This window comes from Antennarius striatus, chromosome 4 (assembly GCF_040054535.1).
Source record: "Antennarius striatus isolate MH-2024 chromosome 4, ASM4005453v1, whole genome shotgun sequence".
In the NCBI taxonomy this organism is placed as follows: Eukaryota; Metazoa; Chordata; class Actinopteri; order Lophiiformes; family Antennariidae; genus Antennarius; species Antennarius striatus.
The window spans coordinates 18,029,875-18,056,186 of NC_090779.1; the positions used below are offsets into that span (position 1 = coordinate 18,029,875).

Consider the following 26,312-nt stretch of genomic DNA (forward strand, 5'->3'; position numbering starts at 1 on the left):
TTTCAAATGTGTAAATGAGCATCTTTGAAAAAACTTTTAAGTGACACCATGTGTAAGACAGAACATTTAAAAACACGTAAGAGGCTATTTGGGTTTCTCCAAACTTGTTTATAGGTTTACAAGGCAGTGCCGTCTCACGCAATGGCAGGCGGCACTGCAGAATCCTTTTGCAGTAACGGCATGTTTCAGGTACTTGGAAATGTATGAATTAATATCTTGCTTTTTCCTGAGTTAGCTCTTTCGGCTGTATATTTAAAAGATATTCAGCCTTCAGTGTACCTGATTTCTCAGCAGTCTGCCTAAAATGTAATTTCCCACTTCCAGCTTAACTTAAAATACATGCCATTCTGTCATTTCATTGATTCCTCCTTGTGCATTAGCTCTTATTGTCCTGAATTATCGTTCATCAGATAATTTGGGCATCCCAAATAATCTGATGAACACCATCCAAGGACTATGTTGAAACTTATGTGAATACCAAACCTGAGTTGTCTAGACATGTGGCTGTCGGGTTAGGGGGCTCTCAATCTTTTTTTGAAAGGGTTCCTTATGCTACTAATTAGAGCCTGGAACCACAGCCCAAATGAGAGAGTTTTAAAAAGGCTATATTTAGATCAGTTTGAGAACACTGGCCTGTCGTGAAGGATCCAATTATATCATTGGGCGCTGCATCCTTGCATGCTGTCATTGGTTCATTTATGCTTATTTGTATATTTGTGGATGTCTCAATTCATCAAACAAACTTTGATGAATCAATGGCAAGCTGACAGAAGCTGCAAGAAAAACAAATCAGTCAATTGCTCCGGTTCTTCTGGTGTCTGTCTGCTTACCTTCTCCTCCACTGTTAGCGCCTTTGATTGGTTCAATTCTGTTTTCGTTTGTGTTTGATAAATTGCACAGGGTTTCTTAGAAGACAGCCACAAATCAAAAGGTACAGGTAGATGGAGTGCCTGAATCCGGCACTTACACAGCATCTTCATTTTTAAACAGAAGACCCTCAAAGCAGCTAAGAGAACTGGGACAAGACACAGCTGTTTCAAATGCTAGAGATATAAGATGGTTAAAGTACTAAAGATGTCTTCCCCTTTCTGCTCCACTGGCATTCTGAAAGGCTTTTCATGCACCTAAGTCCCTATGCAATAAACATCAGTGAGTAGAGGCCCCATGCGTTGATGTGCCATGATTCAGACTCATCCTCCAGTGCTGTTGTGCCTCGTAAAAAGCCCCTCCATGCTGAAAGGTTCAGGAAAAAGAATGGTGAATGCTGAACAGACAATCCATTCACTCATTTGTTGCTTCTCTGCATAGGCTCTGGCTTCCATGGGATTTTTCCATTCCACACTTCTGGTCCCCTCCATCTGGGTCTCACTGAACCTCTCCATGGGTCAGCATCTTTCAAGCAAAGACCAGAACGCTTAATCGACCCAGTGGTGGGCCAGGCCCGGATGAGTCTTGCATGCAACGCGGCCACAAGCCCAGAAGGAGTAGCCTCCCCTGCATTGATTGTCCTCTCCTTGTGAAAGAGAAGCACTCTGAACAAAAAAGGGAGAACAAATCAAACAAATTTATTACTACATGGACGAAAAGGTCAGAGCGTGACAAAAGCCCTCCTGTTGAGAGGAGGAGTGCAGTGGAGTGGCCCCCCTCCAAACATAGCCTGGGTGACTAGCACAGCATTAGACATGGGTCAGACTAAGGGGAAACACTGAGGTAGAACAAAGACTTGCTTCTTGTTGATATTTATTTAATAAAAAACACTTTGGTGAAAAAATTTGCTGAATGGAATGAAAACAATGAAATATTTAATTTTTGAATTCCATGACTTTAAGTGAGCATTACAAGCATTTCATTTAATCCAAGGTTAGTTACATTTATATGAAATTAAGTGTTATTTTAGACTCATACAAAGCTACCTGAGGTAATTTTCATGGAATCTGCTTGGCGGTCTTTAACTTAATATGTCTTGATAAAAAAGAAAATAATCAAATTAAGTCTGGAGTAATCACTTTGTATGGGATGATCCCCATGTTGGGACCAGACTGAAATAAAAAAAAAATTATTGCATTTAAAAACTTTTATGTCATGTTTAGTCTCCATCATCTAACAGTTTTGAACTTCCCGTGCTTACATGGTTATATATTCTCACTCTCAAACATTGAACTAACATGGCAAACATCACTGTATCAACATTCTAATGTTAGCATTAGGATTAAAGTTTAACCCAGGTATAAGCCTCTTAGAGCTGCTAGACTGTTTGTTTCATTTCCACTTTTGTCCTCCTCTTTGTTCAAAAGACAGGTGCTTATGTGGAAGTGCGGGGGCTCCAATTTAATTTTACCCTCTAAGAGGAAAATAACTTTTATGAAAACCATCTGACCTGTAGGAGTAGAAAATTCCTACTTCTGACTGCCCACCACATGTTCCCAATGAGACAGACATTTGGAGATAGAGGTAGTGAAATATACAAAGCAACAGTTTCTGTTTGGACGAGGAAAAGAGAAGAGTTAATGTGTGTGTGTGTGCGTGTGTGTGTGTGTGTGTGTGTGTGTGTGTGTGTGTGTGTGTGAGAGAGAGAGAGAGAGAGAGAGGGTACCCTAGTAATTCTTTGCTGTCTTGCCATTGCCCCACAGATGATGACAGATTTATTGGATGCAATAATCAAAGTGTATATCAGCCCTCTCTGTTCTGCACAGACAGCTCCTGTAATTGGTTCCTACACCTGGAACCGACTATAAACATCCTGCAACTGACTTGGATTTTAAGTGATTTTTTTAAGACTTCTCCTAGTTTGGATGGTGATCTGATTTCTTTTCTACTCTTCTCTCTTTATCACAAGACGCAACAACATCTCCAGCCAGAGGGTATTTCATCTTAATGAAATACTGCAATTCTATTTATGAAGTGAAGTTGTTGGAACTACTCTTTGGATTCAAGTACTGTATTATTAATTTCCTTTTTGATTTGGGTGTCTTCCAGGTGAGACAGTAATGTTTTTGTGGCAGTTCCTCTCCTCCTGCATCACATGGCAGGGGTGTGTGAGGTTAATTTTTGAAGCACATCTTGTAAATTGTGCATTCTGTCAGAAATTATACAATTTATCAGACATTGTGGCAATTGTATTTTTTTAGTCGGAAGGCTCTGCTGGACATCAGAGGACTGAACAGGAACTGTTCCTGCCCATAGCAATTTAACACCACAGGATTTGGATGTTGGCTGCTAGGATTCTTGCGCCGTCAACCCAGTTCGCTGGACAGAAGTGTGGCTTGCTGGTTGGTTGGTTTCCTGGCTGGTTAGCTCTGGGGATCAGCATTCAGGTCATTCCCTACTGTGCCCACCCCTTGCAGGACAAAGGGCTGATCATGGATGCTGAACAGCAGGCACGGGGTTTCACAGAGCTTGAACACACCACTGTGCAGGGTAAGCCTGTTTGGCTCTGGTCTCAGTGTCTCGGTGTACTATTGTTTGATTGTCTGTGTTGCCTTGACATGGAGTCAGTGTGTGTGATTGTATCAGCAGAACAAGCAAATACCCTCCTTGGAGTTAAGTACTATTCCACTGAGGGAATGTAAATAGTTCAAAAGTGAAGGCATAAAAATTTATAATTCTGAAATAGTTTTACACCAAACCTTTCCCGTATTGGCCCTCTTAATGTGGTGGGGAGTATTTCCTCTCTGATATAGTCATAAGGGGCAGGACTAGCTAGTTTGTCTTTCTCTTTGGCAGGTTGGTGATCATGGTGGGGGGAGGGGGATGCAGCCGCCCCTGCAAATGAATAGTAGTGGAAACATTTAAAACGTACCTTTAATTACACTGGCTTTTATATCCACAACAAGTGAAAGACAACAACAACAGTTGAAACACCACCATTTAAAGGGAGATGTCTGCAGCATAGAATTTAAGTGTAGAATCAAATCAAAGTGCTTTTGGTGCACCTTGGAAGTAAAAGCTTGTAATTCTGTAAATTGGAAAGTTTAAAAATATTGAATAGAAGAATTAAATTATAGAGCAGTGAGTAGATTCAGCCCACATCCACCCCTAATTAACATAGTCCCAGACCTTTTCCCAGATTGTCCATTCTCACTACCTCATGCATCAATACTGTGTTCCCTCTCATCAGTTGGAATGATGGAATGATTTGTCAGGTGTCCAGAGTCGGAAACAAGAAATTAAATTAAAATCACTGCAAATTAAAATAATTTTGGTCAGTTTGATGGGAAGGCAAAGATGAAAGGGTGAAATTGGTGGCCCTGAAGTACTGTGAGAAAGCTCTTCTGCCTAAATGACAAATTACCTAAAACCCTAAATTCTGTCTTGTGTAAAAATACACTCCTCAGTTCTCCCTGAGGCTACAGTCTTTTCTCAAGAGCTTTCATTATGGGCTTACTAATCACATATGTCAAACAGGAGAAAACAGCCATTTACTCTTGACAATAGGGACTTTATGGCGCCCACGGCAGCAGTGTGTTGCGTATAGTTAAATACCCCACAACAACTTTGTTTGTCCTCTCGATCCTTCATAATCTTCCCTTCACCACTTTTGTAGTGTTAGAATGTTAATTTTTGATTACTCTAATTTACTTTGATCCATTGTCATTGACTTCTCCTAATCCTCGCATTGTTTGTAAGTGCCCCACAAAAACAGTTTTAGTTTCAGTTCACATGCAGAAGCACACCTTCATGCATTTCATTTCCATCAAACTGAATTAATAACAGAAACATTTTAATCAATTTGTGTTGTTCTTCTAATGCTATAAAACCCTGTCCCTAAAGACGCCAAAAAGAGTAGTATGTATTTGAGTTTTAATTGAAGGAAAATAATTGAGCCCAGTACTTTGTTATTGAATAGCCTATTAAAATGACATTAAGGTCATATATATTAATATACTTCCTTAGTTACACAATATTTAGTAAAGAAAACAAACCAAATATGTGCTCATTGCTAAAACAATAGTAATATCTATATTAGGACCATAAGTGAAGTTGAGGTATTCCTTTAATGAGCTGCTAGCTTGCCCATGGGAAGAAATATTAGACAAACTCCTTGCCGGAAACATTGAGTGGGCTTCCCTCTGTAGCCAGTCTAAAAATACTGTTGCGCGTCTGTCAGATATTGAAGCCGGGTGATGACATATAGTTGGAAGAATTTCGATCACTTTCCTCAAACTCCCAGCAGTTGATGATTTTCTTTACACATGCTGAAAGATTTTGAATGCCTCGTATTTTTAAGAGCCAGCGTTCTCCTCAGTGTTTCATAATTCAAATGGCAGATCCTCTGTGAAATCAGAGTGAATATAATTAATTGGTTTCCCTCTTGTCTTTTTTGTGTATCCATTCACTAGTGTATTCAATATACTGTAAATATGTATTCATACAATTAAGCGTTTTAGGACTGGAAACACAAGGACTATATTTTTTTGGCAGAGCATAGTGACTTCCGCAAGACTTGTCATCGTAAAGAGGTTGCCAGGTAACAAGCATAGACAGGAAATCACTGCTTCTAGTCAAGAAATAGTCTGGCTCATAATGTGGTGGGCAATTATTTATGCTTTGACAGAAAAATCCTATCATGTTACTTCTGTTCCAAGAATTCATGCTAATGCAAACTGAACACATGCCAGCTGAATATTGGCATAGCTTTATGTTGATCCTACAGCAAGAGGCAAAACTTGGTTTTGGTTACTAAGATTTAACAAGGAATACGTATGCTTCCGAAAAAGTTAACCTTTTAGTTTAAACTTCTGTTAAATTGGTTTATTTTCTCACCCAGTGGGGCTGGTTGTTTCGATTCCTGGTTACTTGGTGTGTCCTTTGGTTTATTCCAAAATGTTTAGCCACACAAAGTGTGTTATTTAAAATTAAACAGAGGGGTTTTTTCTCCCCTTTTTGGTGTCTCACTGGGTACCATTATATACTTACACTTCAGGATTGGAGAATAAACTTTCATTTCGGTCATAAAGCTCATTCATTCATTGATTCCTTGCAATGGGAAACCTGGTGACATGTCTGTGTGGGCTCAGCAATGCAAAGCCAATCAGTCATCAGTTGTATTAAACCTGTGTATTATTTCTAACAAGGATAAAACTTCACATATCTTCTATTCCAAATCTTTTCAAACAAACAGATCGTGGTCTGTGTTTGAGATGCAGGTGAGTTGTGGAAGATTGAAGTTGAAATCAAGAATTGGACGATATAGACAGAGTAACAGGTGGTAGAAATGTTTTTCGGGGATTTCGCTTGTTAGTGGCCACATGATCCCCCTCGTTCCTTTAGGAGATGATGTTGAGGAGTGTGGTTTGCGTAGGAATGCGTTTCTGGCTAGAAAGGTTTGTGATGCACAGAAATGGGACCAACAAGCCACGGAAACTCAATCTACCTCTCCAGCTTTCCTCTTAACTAGTGGAGGGTCCGATGATGATAATGATGATGGAAGCCTGCAGTGGATTAGTGCCATATATTGGGAACTCTGACCATGACTAGTTGGACTATGATGCAAATTTGTTAAATCAGATGTGGGTGTATCCCATTAGCTCACTCTGAGGAGTTGCGGCAGAATGGGCTAAGAGGTTAAACCTCATCCTTTTTCTTGTGTTCCTCAATTCTCTGCTTGTCAACCACAGAACACTAAGTGATTGCCCGCCTCCTGAATGAAAGCAGGAGACAATCGGAGAGGTGAACCTCCTGCATGGCCACTCAGGAAGCATAAACTGCGAACGTGGTGGGTTTTTGAATGACTGGCCCTGGCTTTTGCCTGTTTTGTTTTTTTATTCCAAAAAAATTTGATGTGGTTTTGAGGCAATATATAATATATCTGGCCTCACTGACTCCACTGCACTGTGCGATGGAAAACAAGGGCACTTGCCTCCAAAATGGCTTTGAGATGTAATTGAACCATAATGCCTCTTATGTGAGCATCTTGCGGTGGAATGAAGAGTTCACTTAACGAACGGGCCAGAGAAAATAGATTGGCATTTCTGCATCCTGTAGATGAGGTTTGGACCCTTCAGCCTGGAGCCTCTGTCGGTTCCTACAAGAGGCTAGTGAAACCAAATCATTTGTGTGCTGACATCCAAGGCATTCTTTTAGAATCCGCAAGATTATTTCTTTACATCTGTCAACATTTCATGGCCAGGTAGTAGTTATTTAATTTAGATCTATTGTTAGAGGGGCTCCATCTACACACCTAAATAGTTAGCTCACTTAGTGAGTTGATGAATGTTGTAACATCACCTGCTGCACATCACCAAATCTCCCATAGGCTTTTGGGGTATTTAGAGGTGTCAGCCACCAAACATAAGTGTTATGCTTTTATTGGTTCTTTCATTTTTGCCTCCTTTGAATGTTTTAATTTGCAGATAAAAATAATTGACTATGTCTTGTACTCTCTGTAGTACTCCCCCCCTTCCCTCCCCCCTCTCTATGGGAACTAAATGAGTGCATTAATAATGACTGCCATGGAGACTCATTACAGCCTGGTGTTCTTCGCTTGTTTTCGCATGTCATGTCCCATCTATCACTGCTTTAATTACAGAACCTCTGTTCTGTGTTTATCAAGCAGCTTCCTCTGCTGAGAATCATTGAGTTTCTTTTCAGTCATTTGCACCACCATCTCCCTGTGACAGACGTAGAGATCTTGTCAGAAAGACCTTGTAACATGGCAGAAAAGATAGAAAGAACGTTTAGTGCTCCTGAAGGGACAAATGTACCTCCATTTTTTTCCCCTTCCTGTTGTGCGCCGCTGACATGCACAGCTTGTGGCTGATGTAGCATTGTTATAGGTCACACTGGTTCATCCCTCACAGGGTGAGATGATCAGCCCCATACTCAATGGCCATGCCTGCCTCAGGCTCAAAGTATATATTCGGTGTGTAGAAATATCTTTCTGGTTGTATCTCTCTAATTTGAACGACATCTGCCTCATCCTCAGCATTCAACAGACAACCTCTGAGTCTTCATGTCAGTTGTCCCCGCAAATTGATTGTTCCCTCCATTTTGCCAGCATGGCATTCCCCTTTGCATACCTCTATTTGTCTCTGGTTCAGGGTGTGGCCCTATGTTAAATCCCAGTCCACAGCTGTAGAAGCTGTGACCAAGCCATCCAGAGCCTCAAACTCACCCTCTGATTTTCTCTTTGAAAATGTCACGTGACCAAACTCTCGAGGTAAAGCTGTATGCAAATGTAGTTTCATTTCATAGCAACCCATATTTTCTACATTGTCAGCACTGGTAAATAATTGCTGTAGATCCTCATCAGAGAATCAGCTGTGATTGCCACACAAAACGTACCTCACAAACACATTTTTCAGATATGGCACTGTTAATGAATATGAAAGGGTGGCCAAGTTGTCCATCAGGGAAGCCATGTGTTATCACTTAAATTGACAGTGTCAGTTCTGTGTGGAATATAAATCTGTCCATCTACAGTTTATACATCAAGTTCTGTAATCTTTTCTTGTTTCTTTACAGCCGTGCAATCAAGACTAATCAAGACCTTCTCCCTGAGACCCCCTGGATAAACATCTTTTATGATGACTTCTGGGGAACCTTACTCACGCACAGTGGAAGCCACAAGTCTTACCGGCCCCTCTGCACCCTCTCCTTCCGTCTTAACCATGCAGTGGGTGGGCTGGATCCATGGGGTTACCACTTTGTTAACGTGGCCATCCATGGGGCTGTGACCGGCTTGTTTACTTTGCTGGCTCGGTTGCTGCTCGGGGGAGGCCTATGGAGCCTTCTGGCTGGTCTTCTCTTCGCCTGTCACCCCATCCACACTGAGGCCGTGGCAGGCGTTGTTGGTCGAGCCGATGAAGGTGCCGCCCTTTTCTTTCTGTTGTCCCTGCTGTGTTACATACGTCATTGTAAGATGCGTGGCCAGGCTAGGCCCTTGTGGCTTGCAGCCTGGTTCCTGGGCAGCCTGGGCTGCGCAACCTGCAGCATGCTCTGGAAGGAGCTCGGAGTGACAGTCCTGGCTGTATCTGCACTGTACGATGTCTGTGTTTTCCACGGGCTCACACTGCGACAGATCATCATGCTTCTTCACAAGGTAAATAGTTTCCAGTCTCCCTGTGGTGCTACCTTTTTTGCTGGTAGCTTATTTCCTACCTTCATTCCATGAATCTGGCAGATGGCCATGGAATGCTAAGTTGTGTGTGTCTGTGTATGAGTGTTTTACTTTTCAACGCAATGTAATTCCAAAACAATTGCCAATGCATGTACCGCTGTGCCGTTTATGTCAGGTTGTCTCATTTTCCGTTACATTGAAGAAAACACACATGTTGAGAAAGCAAAGCAAATAGATTTTTGTTTCTGTGCAGAAGGCAGTTATTTATTATAACATCTATTGTTTAGAAATGAATACATAATTGTAACTGGTGAGACTGATGAGTTGATTGAATGAAGAATGGGTAATCACTAGGAGTGATTTTCTGAGTAAATCTGTCCTTACATGTAACATGTTTTCTCATCAAAGCCATTACTAAATTGGAACAAGTTGTTTCAGTCACATTTAACCCTTTCTTTTTATATTCTGAGAGTGCACTCATATGAGTGGGTCTGCCTACATTTTGTCTATCGTCATGACACACAGTAAGTGAAAAAGGAGAAAATGGAACAGAAATCCAAACAAAAAACTGAAATATGCTTTGATTTTTTTAATTCATTTATTTTTTGCTTTTGAAGCATTCAGACATTAAATAGCCTTTTTCCCTAACAGCTTCTGTCAGATGTTTTTACTGTTTACTTTCTAGTCCTTGATTCTCTATTCCATCATGACAAATTCAGTAGGACTTGTGCACAAATGTGTCAAAAGGGCCCTGGAGCAGTCAATGTCGGACTGGCTGTCTGCACCATCCAGAAGAATAACACTTATTTAAGTGTTATGAACTGAGGAGGGATAAGAGTCACTACAATTGTAGGTGAAAATTGTGAGAAATACAGACAGAGATTAAGGTTTCATTGAAGAACAAATTCTATCTGTCTTTTGCTGCGCAGCATTGTGTGAAAATGAAGCCAGAGGGCATCTGCTGCTGTGTTCTCCACGGTGTCTTCTCATCTCATGATTTAAGCCTTATCTGATGCCGTCCGTCCTCTGGAGAGTGGCCCATCTATTTGTGCAGGCAGACCGGCTTTCTAATGGCATGTCAGGCATGGCTAGACTGGAGAGGAAACAAGGGTAAGAGGGCCAGAGCAGATGATGCCTTATAGCCTGACAGTTCTTCAACCTTTTGATTGAAAATCCACACAGCCTGCTGATCCAAATGTCTTTGGAAGAAAACCTGAGCTGGCAGATATTTGTACTTCTAGCTGGAGAAAGCCCTGAAGATTTCTTTCATGGTTTGCCATCGTGGTTAACTAACTTGGCACACTTTTGCAAGGCCAGATGTGCAGCTTCTGAATTCCAGACGGCAGTGTTTGTAATTTTTGCCTTGATGCTTTGTAGTTTTGTGTAGAAAGCATGTGATCAGAATAATATTGAGTTAGTAGTGGCACTTCACACACTCGGGATACACTTTACATGTATTTACATAAATTTGCTTAAAATGTTTAAAACATATAAAAGATTAAAAGTTTGCTCTCGCTGTTGAATATAACAGAATAGAGTAGCAGAAACAGTTTAATGGAGGTGCTAAATAATTCAGAGCCCTCAAAGTAATGTACTTTTAAGGAATATACACTAAACGGATTTCAAAACGCACTACTGTGTTTATTTGTAGATTTGCATGGGCAATTTGTGAAAAGAACAACATATATTTTACTAACTTGTCATGGCTTACTTTTCAAGATCAACGAGACAGGAAGAAAAAAAGAAAAAGAAAAAACACGAATTGATGAAATTCCCCAAATGACACAAAAGGACTGTACTGCATTTTACACACTCAGTAATTAGTCCACCTCCATCAGCATTCATTCCAGCTGTAATCCTCCACCTTATGGACTTCCACAATGGGAAGTTCCACACAACTTCCACTTATTGGAAGGTTAGTGGTTCAAGCCACGGTTCCCCCAGTCAACATGCCAATGTATCCTAGGTGCCATAAGAGCTACCCACTGCCCCTCACGGATGGGTCAAATGCAGCAAAACAATATTCACAACATTGTGTAGAATTGTTTTTGACATTGTTTCTTCTTAATGAATGTAAACAGCATGTCGATATATCCTTGTCACCTTCTGGTTGGAGGAGTGTATTACCAGAACATCGAAAAGCTGCACTCAAGACACCAACCAAACCCAATGAGGTCCAAAGGGGTTAAAGTTGGTGTTCATCATGTGTCATTACTGAATAGCGCTATCGTTCTCTAAAATATGGGCACATGTGCATGCAAGTTACATGAGCAAGTATGATGGCAAATGCCTCACTGGGATGGATGGTGGTTGCAGGATATCTCACACTGCCACCTTAGCCGTACCGATGGATACACCCCATCTACTCAGCTGGCAAACACAAACAGGGCTTAATTGTTATTGTAACATTTCAGCGCATTAGTCTTTGTGGGCCAAGGGTAAAGCAGGCAGGTCCAGCCAAAGTATATATTGTAACAAGTGGTCACCTAGAAGGGAACAAAATGTCATTATTCCTCTGTTCACATAATGTTGGTATTTTTCCAATATTGTGAAAGCCACCACCCTCTTTACTTGTGCCTCCACCTTCACTTTCTTCGATGTAATTCTCTTTTTCTGCCAAATCTTCATAACAGTAACCTGTAATGGTGATGGGTTAGTTTACAGAGTGGTCATTTTGGATTAGTTGGACAATATAATCTATTTGTCTATAAAATATGTTGTTAGACCTTCATGTATTCTTTACATCTACGAACGAAACTATTCCTTCAAACTCATCAGTGAAATGTTAATTAACATGATGTAATGAACCTATAATTTTTAACATGCATCTATTCGAGAAAGTTTGTATTGGATTCAGTCCTGAGTATACTTTATGAAAGTAAAACAAATTAGTCAGTTTAAACATTCTGTTTAAGTCCTCCAGACAGTTTTATACATAAAACAAAGAGGAAATATTATGTGTTTCTTTCAACATGTTGGAACTAATCAAACCGCTAACACTTGTATAATGAAAATTTGGCTAACTAGCAAATTAAACTGAAAGTACTTTTTTGCAGCAAAGAGGGAAAATGAATCTACGTCTCTCTCCCTGTGGGTTATTTGCATGGAAAAGGCCAATTAAGAAAAACGGTGGGTTGTGTAGAAAACAGTTTTCTTTTTTTTTTCTTGAAATGACACATGACTTACTTACCATAGCATTCTATACAGTCATTGTCATTACATAAAACACAAGAGCACAGACAGGGAGCCGTCAGCGTCACATCAGTCATATTGGCTTTGGAAGTTTCTTTCACATCAGCATAGTCCTTCTACAATGTGATATTACTCTGTGGTCATAGATGAGTATATATGAGCACCGGGACATGATCTGTTATACTCATGGCAAGCAGCCCACCTCAACAATGTGTGCATTCGTCTCTCTCTTTCTCAGCTTCTTAAGTCATGGGAGTTATTCCTCTGAACAAGTTGAGCCTCCAGCTGAACATTAGTTGTCAACAGCACTGTAAATGATCACAATACTTACAAAAATGCAGTGTCCTCACAAGTTAGGGCTTGAGATCAATGAGGCACTGAAATCTTTCCCACTAATTCCCTCAACCAAAGAGAGTATAAATGAGTAAATGTGCTTAGCCATCTAATTTTAATGTTGTGTGATAAGAGGTTATAAGGCGTAAAGACATGGAATTGCAATTGTCACCACTTATTTTTATGTGTTAAAATACATAAAACTTAAGTCGAGTGAAGAATCCGCCTCACTGGATGAATGACAGCCCACAAAGAGCCTGCTCTATGTTTTATCACAAAACTTTCCAACCCGCTGATTTCATTTGTCATTTCACGTCGGACATGGTGAAATGGGCCTCCTTATCTGATTGTGGAGCACAGTCAATTACAGTTCACTTTATATCAGCTGCAAATCTCCCCTTGTGTCGTTACAGCTTCTGTGTGTGGTTTGAAGGTTGAAGGAAAGACACAGAACTTCTTGTAATAACATGCAGGGTCATAACTCATTTCGTCAAGACTTACGACTTTCTCTGCATGAAAATGTTAGAAAAAATATCCTGATTTTTTGGTTGTGGAACCAGAGGATCATGCACAACAATTAATCATTTTTAAAAAAATTACCATTGTTTCAACAATCCCACATTCAATTAATTTACTATGTGACATCCTACATTATTGCAACCTCTATTTGAATTAAGTTAGAGCTTTTCAGACTGCTGAGAAGATGCATTTGTTTCACATGTGTTTCTTCTTGCAGGCTTCTGCCTATGCAGTGCCGGCTTCAGAGATAATATGGATCCAATTCTTCCTTTCATTAACTTCAATTATTCCCCAGCTTTACAAAAACCTTCAAAGAGTAAAAAAAAAAAAAAAAAGACAAGCCAGATTGATTGTTTTTTTTTTCTCGAATGTTTTACATTTAATGTTCAGTTCTCAGGATAAATTCATATTATTATGGTGTTTATTACTTTGAGTTAGATGAGCTGTTGAACTTTTTTGTGGAGGCTGGCCCAATTAATGGGCTATAGGCTTTGCCTGCAACGCATCTTGGGCTTGTTAATTCTGCGTCATATTGACACCATTATATCAAATGTTTCTTCAAGTTGACCATCACAGTGGTGATGTTCTTCATATTTATTTGCGTCTGAATAAAGTGTTTATGGCCATGTGCTCTTATGGATTCAACGACTCCCAGGCAATGACTTTAAGAGATTCAAATGGAGCGAGGTTGGCACAGGAGTGAGTGTGTGGTTTAACCACAATTTATGTGGAAAAATGTGCTTTTTATGAGACTGTTTCCTGCATAGCATTAGATAATGGGCTCATTTTCACTAACAGATGAAACACAATTGCAATGCTAAATTTAGTGGAAGAAAGAATGCTTTTCAGCAAGATTTTGCCTTGTTCTTCCCACACTATAATGCTGTAAATTTTCTGTCCTGAGGACTTGCTCTCTCTTTTTCTTCCTGTAATATAAAGGTTTGGACAGTAGAAGCGTCACAAGCATCAGTGTGAAAAACAAGCTCTGTTTGGCTCTTTAACTCAATGAGAACATCTACAATTTGGCTTTACGAAACCACAAGGGTCCATTTTCTTATGTTTAAATGATGACATGATGCTCTTTACACAATGGAGAAAGGATACCATTAATACGTAGGTACAGTATGAGTCACTGTCCCTCAGGGGCTGGCACTGCTGACATGACTGCAATGAAAACATCCCTTTGAAAACACAATACAGAAATCTGATGCCTTAAAAGTGAAAACTGGATGAAGACGAATTATCTTGGTGATGTCATGTCAGTACTGTACATGTAGCGGGAGCTCTTGAGTACACTAGGGCTCAATTACATGTATCTTCAGAGAAACTTGAGATGTTTCTCTGTGATCACTTTTGTTCACATCTATGTTCCATCTATCCATCCATGCAGTCTCTGGAAAATTATTCCAAACCTGGGACAAGACCCAGCTGGCCCTCAGTGAATGTCATGCAGAGACACTCTATCTTTTCACACCTCCAGTTTTCTCTTCACACTTTGGCTATTAGCGGAAGGTCACTGCTTACTGTGTGTGTGTGTGTGTGCGTGTGTGTGCGTTCGTGTATGTGTGTGTGTGTGTGTGTGTGTGTGTGTGGCCACAATGACAGACTGGCATTACCTGTGATGAGAGGTGAGATGTTGTGGACCAGGTGTGACCAGAGTGGTGTGAAATATGGAGGAGATCGTAGGAGGGCAGCTATGAACTCTGAGGTTCCTCTGAACATATGTATGTGTGCTCTCTTCTGTGTATATATATGTGTGTATCGGGGGGGGTGGACTATAGACCCTGCAGACAAAACGTCAATACATACCTTGCATCTATATTAGATGAGGAAATGCAGCCCGATGAATAGATCCTTACCTGGGGGTCCACAGATGTGCTTCCGTGCTCTAATGACTTCTGTCACTTTGTGATGGATTGGACCCGTTGGGTCCAGCTAGTGCCCACTGCCCTCACCCACCTGCCTCTCACATGGGGATACACACCACCGCTTCTGGTCAAGATATAGAGACAAGCCATTGGAAACATGAATAATGGAACTACATTTACAGAGGAAAAATAGCATGCAAAGGACATTTTGGGGAAATTGAATTATTTTTGACTAGAATTTAGATTTGAAGATTGGTGCCACTTTCATATCTGTGTACTTAATATGAAGCTAAAGCTGGTTGCACAGTAAGTTGTGTTATTTGTTCATCCATAGTTATTAAATCTACCTCTTAGTTATTTAGTTATTTTTATTCATTTGGGCTTCAAACTAAAATGTGCCCCACCATGTGTTGTATATTTGGCTCTGCCCATAAAAGATCCACGATATGCCTGTCAGTAAATGGTAGAAGTACAACCATTCACTAAAGGTTAATTTTATTATTTTACACCTAAGTGATGTTACTTATGCTTGCCTTTCAGATATCAAAGACATATCATTATCACAAATGGAATGAACAGTGAAATAAATAGTCTGGATTTTAGCCACTACTGTGGGTTTGCTGACATTCAATGGAGACTCCTGGAAGACTCCGCATCTGGACCAAGGTTTTGTCCTACAGATAACCCTCTGTAAATCCCCAACCTGTGTTTTAATATTTTTTCCTTCTGAGAATGTCTTTTTTTTACACATCTATGATAAAATTTATCAATAAGAGTTAGTAGTTAGCAGTTTGTTTCTGGACAGAACCAATTAAGTTCTTGCCCCTCTGTCGCTCATCTTCATGCTGAGCTAACAGAGTCCCACACTTCACATTTGCATTATAAAGTTACTGATCTTCTCATCCTGATTTCACAGAGAAAGTCAATATCCCTTTCCTTATAGCACAAGAACACCACATACAGTAGCAGGGTAATAGTTAGGACATTCCAAAAGCACGATTGATCACATTTGAATGTCGACGCTTTGAGGTAAAATGAGGCAAGCGTAAAACACAGTGATAGTGACTTGCACTGGGTTTGCTTCAGCCTGCTGTTCATCAGGCATAAGTGAAACTGACAGGCAGGGTGCCAGCGACAGCCAATGCTGTGACCCTGACTTTACTTACTATATGACGATAGAAATGGAGAGAAGGAATGAAAAGCCTTGTGTTTTTATGAACAGCAAACAGAAAATACAGCACAAGCTTTGGAGTACACATTGTCCTTTTTTCTTCATTCCTTCAATAAAATGATTGGACATCCAGTTATTTTTATGGCCCAAATGTGTTTGAATGCATAGATGTTGTGTAAGACCTTGGTACAGAAATAAATCTTCCACAGTGCTTGTGTCCTGCAGCACTGCTGCATTAGTCTGTTCATAGTTAACAAACTGTCACGGTGTAACCGTCAATCACAAGGAGTGGACCAAAAAGTGGAGCAGAGGCTGACAAAAGGTGCAACAAAAATCTTTACTGTGAACCTAAACTAGAAGCTCATAATAGGTGTAGTCCAGAAAAACTCAGGAATATAAAACTCCAAGACAGTCAACTCTCACAGAAGCAGAAATTTGACCAGAATAAGTGGAGTTGATTACACTTAGGCAACAAGTGTATAGGTAGGTTGAGTGCCACAGCCACGCTGAGCCTGCAAGAAAATGCAGAGAACATCTCCACAAGGAAAACCAAGTCCTTCCAAAATAAAATTTGCATAATCACCACACAAACTCACCTTGGGTTGATTAACTAAGACCTGTTTCTGGTCCGAGGAACCAGATTGTTAAATGGGTCTCGATGAGTATGCAGTTCATGTTTCAGTGAAATTTTGATCAGTTCCAGATTTTAATGGGTTTGTATAACACAAGATGTTTATAGAGGAGGGGAGATGTAAGAAGTTGTCAAATTCTTCCATTTAAGTTTCATTCACTCCCATAAATGTCACTCAAGCACACATTTGTGCTGATTCTGTTGATGTTTAGCACTGTGAGACACTATAAAGCAGGAGTGTCAAAATCATTGTCACCGAGGGCCACATCAGCATAACGGCTGTCCTCAAAGGGCCAGATGTAATGAAGAAATGTAACTCAATGTAACGTATAATAAATAAAACTACTCCTTAAAGTTAAATAACTCTGATTTTATTACTTATTCAAGTTACAAACATTACAGTTGCGCAGAAAAATCTTTGGTTTTTTCTCTGTTATAACATAAATCTTTTTAATTTGTCACGTTATGAAACCCACATAACTCCACCAATCAAGGATCAAACTATACAAGTGAATGAAGACAAATAACATCAAACACAAGATAGGACATTTACTTGGCTCACGTTCTTGTCATTTAAAATTTGCTTAATGACTGCATTGTGGTAAATGTAGTTTTTGGTCAAAAACACTTTTGACCTATTTATTTTTAGACACTCTGACCTTTTATGCTCACGCAGGCCACATAACATGATGTGGCGGGCCACATATGGCCCCTGGGCCTTGAGTTTGACACATGTGCTCAAAAGCCCTCTGGGAGGCCACAATCAAATTACACTCCAGCAGACTGCCTCAGGGACATTTTAACTTTACCTGAAAATTCTTTAGGAAGGTGAACAACTTTCTTTCCAGCATTATGAATTTAAATTTAGACCCTTATCCACACAAATTTAAAATGTTAATACGATCTAGATAAAATTTATTACAAGGTCAGTTAATAGAATGCATGTCTTAGCAATCCCCTGAAATTTAATCAAGTATTTTCCAAATAGAAGTCAACCCTGTCGAAAAATGCTTTAGCTTGTTATGTTTCAAGTAAATCTGAAATTTGAAAAATTGAACTTACTTTTGAACTTGAACTTACTTTTCCAAATCCACACCAAGATCCATCCTCCCACCAGGTTTCATGTAGATCCATTGCAATAGTTATTACGAAATCCTCAGAGTACCCAGAGTTGGATACAGTACAAGTATGAGACTCATATGAATGCCTGTTGTAAGGAGGGTCAGTGTGCCCCATTTTACAGTCTTATCCAGTAAATCTGGTCATAATTTTACGATCAAGAATGTCTTTCTTTGTGAGATGAACACAAAGCAGATTTTATGAATTTTGAACAGTAAATCTGCAAACAGATCAGTCCATCTTCTGAAAATCCCAACTACTCTGAAATTCTTTTCCACTCAGTTCTTCTTCAAGTCTTCTCTATTTATCCAATTTGGAGTTAGAGTCACTTTATATCTACTGTCACCCTTTTAGATTATGTACTCTTTCATATGTCATAGCATTAAAGCACGGCCAAGAATAAGCATCCAGGGTATTCTCATGCCATGTGAATCTAAAAGCCTTTGAGATTGAGCTCATGCAGAATTTCGGGTATGTTGTGCAGCAGTGAGGTTGTTCTTCAGCTGTTTTCCTGCATGCTGTAATTGTTCTCCACGTTTACTTGTTTGACTTCTCAGCTGCAGTTTTTGTCTTTAATTGTGCAGTTAATGATGTGAACTAAATCTGGCCCACACCTTGTTCTGTTTTCTCTTCTGTGACACATTGGAATGATTTTTGCAGCAGTAAAGCAAAGACACATGGGACAATCCACCAGTTGTAAACATTAATGCAAATCATGGAACGAATCCTTCTCCTTAGGAGACTCTGTAAAAAGGAATTTCAGACGTGAGATGTTGATTAAATCCTGTGTGATTGAGCCCTCTTCTAGTCACAAAATATGATGTTGAGTTGAGCAGATCTGATATTTTTGGTCATAAAATATATTGTGACAGACAGGCAAGCAGGTGCCAGCACATGTGGAGATTATTCTCTCAATGTGTTCATTTTTAATCTCAGTCTATACTGATTTAGACTTGACATTTATCACCATTATGTGAACTAATATTGAGGATTTGTTTGGTGAACTCTTCTTATGCTCTTTACTAGAAAATATAAACAGAAAGAAATGGCATTCTTTCACTGAGATATGGTGGTCAACCGTAACAAGATGCACCAGGGTTATTTTAAAAATGTGGTACTGAGATAAAAATGCAATCAGTTACTTTCTACGTCCAGCATTTGCCATCCGTCTGACGGCAAATCTTCTCTGTCATGGGAGCTTTGGCTTTGTGTGTCTCATTCATGCATGTCTTGGAGAAGCTTACTGTTTCTGTAAATACTGTAATACAATGACTTTGATCCCCCAGATCCATAGTAATGAGTGGAAATCCATGCATGGACAGGACTAATCTAATTTTGCTACAAATGGCAACGTGTCGCACGAAGCATTTCTATTTGTGTTTTTCAGTATGTTCTTTTTTGATTATCATTTGAAGAGAGAGCTCATGAGCAGCTCTAAAGCACTTTCCTATAACACTCTCCACACACACACACACACACACACACACACACACACACACACACACACACACACACACACACACACACACACGTGCGCAAGAGCACAGCTTGAATCAGCGTCTTGTCACAGCAAATTTGCAGTAGTGGTCACACAGTCTAGTTGGCCCTTGCCATAGAAATAAATATGAGAAATGGAATACAGTACCAGAATTTAGGAAAATACAGTTTTCTTTTCGAACCATTACTGTGGTTTGACTCATTAGGTATCTCTTATAAAATGTTAATGGTTCTGACTTGAAATTGGTTTTCCACTGTCATTATGTGCTTACTGTTGGGTCTGCGGTATTCTTTTGCCTGTCATGAAGATGACTTCTGTTTGTTTTCAATGCTATTGATGATAAGTTGTAATTGCATTTCTGTGATTGTCACTTAATTTAAAGAATTGTGGTGCATTAACTTGAAGTGGCTGTGGGACCCAGTAAATTCAAATAACTGATAGATATTTTTTTTGTGTTTGCAAAAGGTGAAATTCAAAAAGAAAAACTGGAAAATTTGTTTTAATCGGCTTTTTATTTCTTTTCCATAGATTCTATTAGCTAATGTTTCAGCAATCATCAAGTAATCAGCAAATTAGAGGTTTTTCTGTCATTTAGCTGTTTGTGTATGTTTGCCTTGAGACGTCTTTCATCTTCTGTCTCCTGCCTGTCTTTTGGTTCTTTACTTTGTCCCTTCCAGAATCAAGACTTTGTGACAGAATTAGATCAGTAATAAACAAGTGGGTGTCTGATTGACACTAGTACAAAAGAAATATATTGCCATTATAACATAAGGATAGAGTAATCCTTTTCCAAGTCTTATAATGATCATATGAATTCAGCAGGAAAAGAAGACATTTGTGAGCATAAGAATGTTCAAAGTGAGATGACTTGGAATGAAGAGTGAAGGTTTCTCGAGAAATGAATCCAATGTTGGTTCAATGATTATGGTCAATATAAGGTAACCAAGAGAGCATGAGCTGGCATGTTTTACGACAGCTTGGTTGGAAATTTGGATTTGTTCTCTTGTGCAAACCCTTTTCACTGATGGCTATTGGCAATAACACCTAAAAGAAAAAATATTCCTTCTTAAATTCAGCCTAGACATTTAGCCTATCAGACTTTTTCCATTATAGACACTATAGATCTCCGTGTTTGCATACATACAGTTCATATCTACCTCACCACTGGAAGATGGTGAGATCATATGAAGATTATATATAAAAGCACCAACTGAACACAGATTCACAAGGTTTCCTGCTGTTAAAACTTTCTGAATCTGGATTTGATGATGAACTCCGTGATGTTTCACACCATGTTGTCCAAGATCCAGCATCTGTGAAACAGCACTACAAAGAAGACCTTACTCTTTTCTATCATATTATGTAACACCGCAGGTCATGATTCATAAGGCATTGTTTGGTTGGAAAATATGTCACACCCTTATCTTGTCTTTCCTGCTAACAGTTGGTGTTTTTGAACCCAAAGATTCTTTACTTCTTCAGAGGAACAGCTGCTCCTGATAAGAGTACGACAGATAGTTAGTTCAGTCTAGTTTCCTCAACCTCAAGTTCACTGATTGAAAAGTCAAGCAACAAGGACATGAGCTGACAGCATATCCATCAAAGCTGCAGAAAGATTTATGCTCACTTATTTTAGGCAATCTGATGGTCTTCACAATTATGAAGAGTGTGTTTGTGTTTGTGTGTGTGTGTGTGTGTGTGTGTGTGTGTGTGTGTGTGTGTGTGTGTGTGTGTGTGTGTGTGTGTGTGTGTGTGTGTGTGTGTGTGTGTGTGTGTGTGTGTGTGTTTACTCATTAATTGGTAACTTGTGCTGAATTTCTCTTCCATTACAAGTCCATCAATGTGAAGACGGTTGATGAAAGGCCTTCTGCAGACAATTGATTTCAGTAATGATGAAGAGGAGGGGAGAGGTCAGACAAATTACCTCTTCTTTCACAGGATTTTCTCTGAGGTGCTCGCTGAAGTGTGAGCCAGTCACGGACTGTAGTTTGATGGTTTAGTTAGAAGTGTTACGTGATGGATTGCTTTTACAATTCTCTTGAAAAATGGTTTGGTGTGATTCAGCGGAGTATGCAAGAAAGGCTTTTTTCACTCTGACAGTGGACTACCATCTTCTAATTACTGTAATTTGATTTTCTCTAAGCTTTCTGTTCTCATTTTACAGCAACTCTTCTCTCTCTCAACTATAGTGAATTTTGTCTTTTTGTTTGTTTTTGTTTTTTATTAATTCAACCTAATCAAACTATAATGAAAAAAGGTACAAAATAAGGTAAATAGGAACTCCATCATTGGCCTGCTTTACATTTACATATGCACGCACTTTCCTTATAAAGGCTAAATTGTTTCATTTCTAAACTGACTGTGCCTGGAGCTCAAATGGAAAAAAACCACACTGCCCTCATGGCTCCTTTGGGGTTGTGCAAAAGCACTTGTTTCTAACTAAACTGGATTATAGACAAAGTACACAAAGCTGGATTGCCTTAGCTTTGCATAATATGGCTATTGCACCCGGAGACGCATTGCCCATCTGGTTATTGAACTTATACTTTTGAATGGTATCCGTGAGCATACTGAAAGAATGCATGTTTGTTTATTTAAGAGGTAAGAAGGCTCATGTTGTCCCTCCAGTCATATATCCTCCATAACATCCCTTTCCATTTCCCGTTTGCGTACCGCCTATATGATTCTTGACTTTTACATTTACTTTCTTTAAAAAGTTAAAGGAGTTTAAAAAGTAGGCCAAGAGGAGGAGCAATGGGTTTACAAATGGGTGCTAAAGTGCAACCGAAGGATTGTGCTACACTTTCAATGTAGCCCATTCTGCATAGAGAATGTGGGATCTCAATGTGCGGCACAAGAATCATAATAAAACCCAGCTTTAAGCGTCAGCATTGACATATGGATGTGGTTAAGGTGATGGTGTCTGAGTCTGTACTCCGTCTGGGAAGAGTTAGGATGACATATTTGGATGTGTCACAGAACCAGGCATGAGTATGTATGGGAGTGTTCTGCATCAGCACTTTCATGCATTCAGAGGTGTACATAAAAGTTACTGCACCACTGACAATAGTCTTAAAACAGGAGCAAATCCACTTCAAAATGTATTTTAAAATAAACCCAAACTGCTCTCTTATTGTAAATTGGCCATATGACATTCAATTTACCAAAAATATATTTTCTTTTTTTTTCTCTTCAAAAACACTCAATTTTAGTTAGAAGTAGTACCACTGAAGGTTATGCGTATGCCAGAGAGGTGACTTGGAAGTTTGAGGAAAAGCCTTGCAATTCTAAGCTGATCTCCCTGGAGCAGTGATTGAAATGTTCTAACTGCACTGCAAGCATCTATCAGAAGGTCTGCACAAAGTGCTGCTCTGGGTCCCACAGGCAACTTCAGTCCACTTTATCTCTTTGTGGAGTTTATGCTCATATGCTGAGAATGAAAAGTGGCCACATGACCTTTTTCTCCAAAGAGTTTGTGTTAAGTTGAATCTGGCATATTCTGGCATTCATAGAGAGCATTCCTTTTGAAAATTGGTAATTTTAAATTTCTCTGGTATTCTTGGGTTGTTATCATAAATTACATTGATCTTGTAAGTATGTGTTTTTCTAAACACACATTGAGTCGAGAAGACACGTCAAGAAAGGTGCCAGATGGAGTGGATACCCGTGATAAGACAAATTATAATGGAACTTACTTTTGTTTTGAAATGGTTTTTTGCTTCATAAATATGTAAAATGGCTCTGTTTCAGGGACTAAGTGATTTTTTATGACAAGCCCACATTGTTTCCGATTTTGGAATTTTGCATGTTATTAGTTGTAGTGGTGGGTACAGACAGATGAATATTGTTTTGTACAGGTAACTGTGATTGATTGCCATAGTCAGTTATTTTAATACGGTACATCTTATGTACCATATTAAATATTTTATGGTGATAAATAGTTTTCTCTTTAAATTTCTTGGAGCCTGAATGTAACACATTTCCATTGCTGAAATTTATTTACATTACAAAACCATAATATGACTTGACCAATAACCTTCTGTTGCCTAGCAACTGAGTAGCAGCTGCAAAATTATCTTATGAAATACCAAAACACTGCAGGCTATTGTCAAGTTCTCCCAAAGCATATGACAGCTTTGACCTTATGTAAATTTTTGTTATTGTTTTTTTTAAGTGATATTTCATGTCAATGATATTTCAAAACTCAACCACAATGTTGTTCACATTGATGCATGGAGTCCATCAGAGCATGCCTACGCTGAATGGAATGACGTTCACAGTGAACTTATTATCATGTTCACTTTTCTAGTGCACCTCAATAAATATAGCAAGATGGCTAGAGGTTTACTCAGATCAGCGTCATGGTGTTCATCTGTGTTTCCATGGTTACTGAAGCCTCTCTTCACACATACAATGTGCAAATGACAATAGAAAGGACAGGAAATCAATACCCTTAAAGCAATGGTTGGTATGTATTTCATTATCACAGATGAGTCACATTTAAGCCCTTCGGCATATGAAAAATGATGAATGTAACTGTCAGTGGAATGAGAGTAATGTGATGATAGTTTGTGCTGCCTCGGGTTAAAAGTGATCATTTAAAAGCATCCCATCTCATATTATGATGACTCATTTTGCCGTCACGAATAAAACAAGCCATTGGTACCTAAATCGAATACTGTGTACAAATCTGTTTTTGCTGCATTCTGTTTTACTCATTATTTTTGAGTTTTATACATAATACTATTTAATATGGATTAACACAAGTGTGCAGCTCCAGCTGTGGAATTTAGATCTAAATTTGGTTCACTGGTTGGGTTTCCAGACTGAACAAAATAAGAAAGGTCAGCTGGTCGCAACGCTGGAACATGTTGGCTGGGAAATCCGTCCAGTAATTTTTCAATACTCTGCCAGAAAAGTATTAAACAACCAAACACTGTATAAATATTTTAGAGTTTCCACAATGCTTGGGAAAGGGCTTAATATCCAGTCTGTAATGTGATGAATGGAGCTCATATGGCTCTGTTTGTTTTGTCTGTGGAGGACATGAATATTTTTCATTAATGGTCATTTTCTATTCCAAACAATAAATGAATTGATTCAGTGTCAATGATGTAACTTTAAAAAGCATTAGTTTGCCTCCTGGACAGGTTAAAAGTTCAAAAATGGCAAAACTGCAACAAACCAACATGTTTTTGCCTTACATGTTCTTAAAAATGATCGCAGCATTCTAAAAGTACCATTTTGAAAGGAGAAATCATAATAAGGCATTATTAATTTGTAAAAATTTTCTGAATTGAATTGAATTGTTCTTGAACTCTATCATTTCTTTCCAGACGGCCTCATTGAGCTGTAGCATAGCAGAAAGTCTATTCTTCAGAGGTGAAGTGACGTAGGATCAGGCATTTATTCAATTAATTTCCGACCTTAACCGCTGGTATAGTAAATTAAATGAGCTATGACTGTTACTATTTGGGAAACTATGTTAGTGTTGATGCTGTCATGTGCTGTAAATTTTCTAAATCTTTTGTTCCTTTCTTTTCCAATGAATTAAGGGTTTGATCCTTGTTCCTGTGGTGTGTTTGTCTTTCAGAGGAAAAACGTCCAGCTGCTGCTGAATGTGTTTTTGCTGGCTGCCTGGGGAGCCATCCTGTTGGCCTGTCGCTTCTACTGGATGGGTAACAAACCCCCCAACTTCTCCAACTCTGACAACCCAGCAGCCGACTCACCCTCATTCCTCAGCAGGACACTAACTTTTTTTTACCTGCCTGCCATCAACTTCTGGCTTCTTCTTTGCCCGAACACACTCAGCTTTGACTGGTCAATGGATGCCCTGCCTTTGATCAGGGGTCTTGCTGATTGGAGGAACTTTCATACAATGGCTTTCTACCTTGGATTGTTCTTGCTGGCTTGGTTCAGCCTCCGGACACACCAATCAGCTAAGGGCAAGGACACCAATGGCAAATTACATCATTATATCAATGGAAGAAATGGGAATAGTAACGGACACAGTTACCAGTATAATAATCATGATACACTTGTAAGCAGTTCCCTCACAAATGCTCACATTATTAGTGCCCAAAATGGTACCAAAGAGCACTATGAAAGCAGGACTCCACTGCCCACCACTGGGAATGTGGTAGCGTTTTCTTTAGGTCTGCTGGCTGTCCCTTTTCTCCCTGCCACAAATATTTTTTTCTATGTGGGATTTGTGATAGCAGAAAGAGTTCTTTACATTCCCAGCATGGGCTTTTGCTTGCTTGTGGCAGTAGGGATGAGGTCTCTTTACGTCCGCCTGAGACGCAGGTCCTCCAGAGCCATGCTCATGTACTGTAGCGCTGCCCTGGTGGTGCTTTTTAGTGTCAAAACTGTTTTGAGGAATCGGGACTGGCAGAATGAGGAGATGCTTTATAAATCTGGGATTTATGTCAATCCTGCTAAAGGTAAGGTCCAACCCCAGTGAATACGGTCTTTATATTGTGATGCAAACAACTGTTTTATATGTTAAGTATTTTACCAGTCATGGCAGGTTGTCTGAAGACTGAGCTAGACCATTGAATCAGATGTCTGCTGCCTCTGTAATGCAGCCCTGAATAATTCAAAGTAAAGCTGTCTTCATCACTTACAGCCCTGCCTCTAGATGGCCTTAATGTCTCAGAAGCAACATAAAATAAGGTAGCACCACTTATTCTTTAAGGCATTCTATTATACGGGTGTTCCAAAGAATACAACACCTCTTTGTCACACACCATTTTATGCCCAGCATGCAATTTGATAAATGTCGGCTTGGAAGGACACCAGCATGAATCTTTGATTGACACTTTTAAGAGCAGATAAAATATTTAGGAGCCTTCAGATTCAAGGACACTTTTCTGATCCAAAGAAAAGTTCCCATAGCTGCACAGGGGTGAAGCAGGACAGAG

The 26,312-nt window shown here is 39.4% G+C and overlaps 1 protein-coding gene across 2 annotated transcripts in view; it reads left to right on the forward strand.

Annotated features, from left to right (window-relative positions):
* The window catches only part of tmtc2b (transmembrane O-mannosyltransferase targeting cadherins 2b), an 81,119-nt gene that overhangs the window by 30,199 nt on the left and 24,608 nt on the right, over positions 1-26,312 (forward strand). For both annotated transcript variants that reach the window (XM_068312879.1, XM_068312878.1), the window contains exons 2-3: positions 8,464-9,040; positions 24,983-25,832. In XM_068312879.1, coding sequence (XP_068168980.1) covers positions 8,464-9,040; positions 24,983-25,832 — 1,427 coding nt within the window. The remainder of the gene's footprint in view (positions 1-8,463; positions 9,041-24,982; positions 25,833-26,312) is intronic.